The following is a 3,651-nucleotide window of genomic DNA, read 5'->3' as shown; positions in this document are numbered from 1 at the left end:
CTGGAAAAGAAGAAGTATTGAAAGTTAACATTCACAGGGGGTCAATGACTTCAACTGCCACTCTGCCCTCCCAGAAAGTCTTCAAACATGCTAAAAAAGATGTAACTGAACATCCAAGCATCCTTTTTCTTTACCCTCAAGAACCATAATGAGAGCAGCTGTATCAGGAAACACAGCAATGAGGTGTTACAGTGCTAAGGGGAACCAAGCAGAACCCATTACGCCAGCACTAGCCCTGACAGTGAGCTGCCCCTGCGTTTTGCATAGATTTTGACTATCCACCTCCTGCGCAGGAAATGAAAAGCCTCGTCTCCCTGCAGCTCCATGCACTCACCTGCTCTCTCCCCTTTCAGAGTATCCCACACATTGCAGTTGAAGTCATCGTAGCCTGCTAGCAAGAGGCGACCACTTTTTGAGAAGGCTACAGAAGTGATTCCGCAGATGATGTTGTCGTGCGAGTACATCATTAGCTCTTGATCTGCACGCAGGTCAAAGAGTCGGCAAGTGGCATCGTCAGACCCAGTGGCAAATGCATGTCCATTGGGAAAAAACTGAAAGTTTTAATTGAGAGACGGGAGTTTGACATCAGAAAAACACATTGCTCATGCGTTATTTCAGAAGCATCGCAATATTATTTTGCCAGGGTGACCTGACAAAGGCCGAATGATGTATTAGAAAAGATGTGCTTGTTAAAAGCTGCACATACACAGCTATGCAGCAACACACTTCTGGAATAGCACCGGTAACACTTGAATGACTGGAATCCTACCCAGACAGCTCCTGCATGCAGTACAAGGGGAGTCAAAGGGGATGTAACTAACTCCTATAAAATGAAGCAAAATGTAGTTATTTGTGTCCTGGCTGTGGGCCGGGAAGACCTGGGTGAAGTGGTGCACAATGTTCCATCCTAAGATGGTCAGCCAGGTTGGCTGAGCCCAGACAGAAGATTGCAAGTAAGCAATTGAATTTCCAAAATCTACTCCAAATCAGTCAGTCTTACGACAGCCATATTGATTGAAATTGGAATGAAAAGAGCTCAACGCATCTCAGGATTCAGATCTAAGTATAGGAACCGCATTTTTCTACAGGTCATGCCTTTGGTATTCTCTCAGCCTTAATAATTTTTCATGTTTATCAAAAACAGATGCAGCTAAGACTTAGATTTCATTCCCTATTTGTCACAGCTTGTATCTTGCAGATCAGAACATAGTGTTACTATGACAGGGGAGAAATATAATCCAGTTTATAAATATTACAGAACGATTCCAAGGATGAATATTCAACATAGGCAGTGATTTTAACTTTGCCTTGTACACATTTCACTGAAAGCTCTTTTCAAAAGAAAATATCAAGTACATTTTTCTTTAACAAAAAGGTTTAAGAGGAGGGTGCTTGGCTATTTCGCTCCCTCTCGGCATATCACGTTTATCTACAATTTCAGTTTTAACACTTTGTCACACAGCTAAAACTTCCTGTCCTCTGTTCTTTGTGTATTAAAAAGTAAGGTCTCAGCTGCTGAACGAGAACATAGCTGACACTATTCCAAGAACACTTCACTGCATCACAAATAATGGTAATAATTCAGTAACGAGCTGGACCAAAGGTTATTAGACAATTTAACTGCATACAATTTAACCATCTTTATCCTAACAAGATAACTGATTTTAAATCAAGGTAACCCAACAGACTATAAGTTAAATTCATGCCACTGTAACTTTTATCCTCCCCCTTGATTCCCATGCAGAAATACAAACGATCACTTACACAAACCGCATTGATGTCTGACACGTGCCCTGTGAACGACTGCCTGCACATTCCATCTCGAATGTCCCAGAGCTTTGAGGAGGCATCACAGGCACCCGAAACAAAAGTCCTCATATCTGGGCTTAGAGAGAGACTCATCACATCACCAGTATGCCCAGTGAACGTGGTGGTCTGCTGACCAGTTTCAATGTCCCACAAAGCGCTGCAGATAAAGTGACAGCGTTAACACAAGGTAGTTGTTTATTTGAGAGCTTAAGTTTTAAATACAAATTAAGGCACTGAGAAAACAAAAAGTAACAAAAGCCCAAAAACTCACCAAGTGGTGTCTCCTGAGCTAGTGACAATTTGGTTGTCATCTAAGAAGCGACAACAGGACAAATATCCTAAAAACAAAAGTTAAGAAAGTTTCAGACTCAGTTAAACTGAAGATTAAAATCCAAGAGTAGTGATTGCAGTTCTCCCACAGCTAGTCTGTAAGCCAGAAAAAGCATTTCACACCCCAATACCTCTCAAAGTGAGACTGTTTCATTTGGTACAATAAAAAAAAAAAAAACTGAGGCAAGAATATGGCTGACCTGTGTGCCCTGGCAGCTCCCGGCTCACTCTCACATTGCCTTCTCTGGTTTTCAAGTTGTATATGGAACAGATGTTGTCCAATCCACCACAGGCCACGTAGTTGCCAGACGGTGCGTACGCACAAGTCATCACCCAGGAGGATCTCAAAGGAATGGCATGCATCTTCAGAAAGAAAGAGCACAGGAGTGCTACATCACACCTTCGCTCTCAGGTTTTATTGAAGTCATTCAGTCATTTCATGAATTACAGCAGATTAAACACACCAACAGACTGTGTATCATAAACTTCAGTAACTTGATTCTAGAATTATATACAACAACCTACGTTCGTACAATTACAAGGATGAGAAATACCAGTAAGTCTCCTGTGAACATATACAGAATTTCTGTACAACATTATTTAATAGCAAAGCTACTCTAAACTTAAACATTTACAAAATTTGTTTATTCTGCTTTGATTTCTTTATCCAATTCTTCTGTCTCTGAACTGCAGGTTATAAAATGGGATGGTAAAATGGGATGGTTGTGCCCAGGGAGGCTGGTCAGTTTACAGCAACAGATCACCTCCCCACACTCTACTTAAGCTTTCCTCCTTTAACAGCTTTTTTTTTTCCTCCCCTTCTCTGACCCCACAAGCAAAGCATTCATGTAAATTCTGAGGTTGTGTATTTCTACAATTTAAAGCCAAATTAGTTTCAGAAGCAACAACATAGGGACAGATAAGAATAGCTAAAAGCACTAGCAAACAAGACCTTACTTATTACCAAGAAGTACTACTACTGAGGAACAGCCTACAGCGTATCTCTAGCAAACAGCTAGCCATGAAGAGGGGAAAAAGGATTGTTTTTCTAATGTAGGCTGCTTCATTTCATTTTTGACTTGCAAACATGGAAAAAATAGTCACAACCTCCCTAAAACACGCAAATTATGCATGAATTATTGATATGAATTATAAATAACTCTACCTTATTTGTTGTATAACTATCCCAGATAATTAATTTTCCATCTTGTGAAGCACTGACTAGTAGCCTAAACATAAACACAAAGTAGAATAAGTTAATATAAAACAAAAAACAAATTCTCAAAATAGACGTATATCATGCATGATTATCAAGTGATTCAGAAAGACTTTCACTATTGACATTTGCCTTTTCCTTTTTTTTTTTTTAAAACTTTTAAGTACAATGTTTGTTGGATAATCTGCAAAGAACTATGTATTACACCACTAAAGAGACCCATGTCCAAAGGAGCTCATGATTAACGATGGACAAAAACAACTTAAAACACATTTTAGAAACACTCTCTACCACTG

General features: G+C 39.7%; 1 protein-coding gene across 8 annotated transcripts in view; it reads right to left on the bottom strand.

The window, feature by feature from the left end:
* The window catches only part of GNB4 (G protein subunit beta 4), a 58,358-nt gene that overhangs the window by 4,955 nt on the left and 49,752 nt on the right, over window positions 1-3,651 (bottom strand). For all 8 annotated transcript variants that reach the window (XM_040566854.1, XM_040566855.1, XM_040566856.1 and 5 more), the window contains exons 5-9: window positions 3,305-3,368; window positions 2,340-2,502; window positions 2,081-2,147; window positions 1,765-1,966; window positions 335-551 (exon numbers count right to left, since the gene is read on the bottom strand). In XM_040566854.1, coding sequence (XP_040422788.1) covers window positions 335-551; window positions 1,765-1,966; window positions 2,081-2,147; window positions 2,340-2,502; window positions 3,305-3,368 — 713 coding nt within the window. The remainder of the gene's footprint in view (window positions 1-334; window positions 552-1,764; window positions 1,967-2,080; window positions 2,148-2,339; window positions 2,503-3,304; window positions 3,369-3,651) is intronic.

Source organism: Cygnus olor, chromosome 9 (assembly GCF_009769625.2).
Source record: "Cygnus olor isolate bCygOlo1 chromosome 9, bCygOlo1.pri.v2, whole genome shotgun sequence".
Classification (NCBI taxonomy): domain Eukaryota; kingdom Metazoa; phylum Chordata; class Aves; order Anseriformes; family Anatidae; genus Cygnus; species Cygnus olor.
This window is presented reverse-complemented; position numbering and strand designations above follow the sequence as displayed.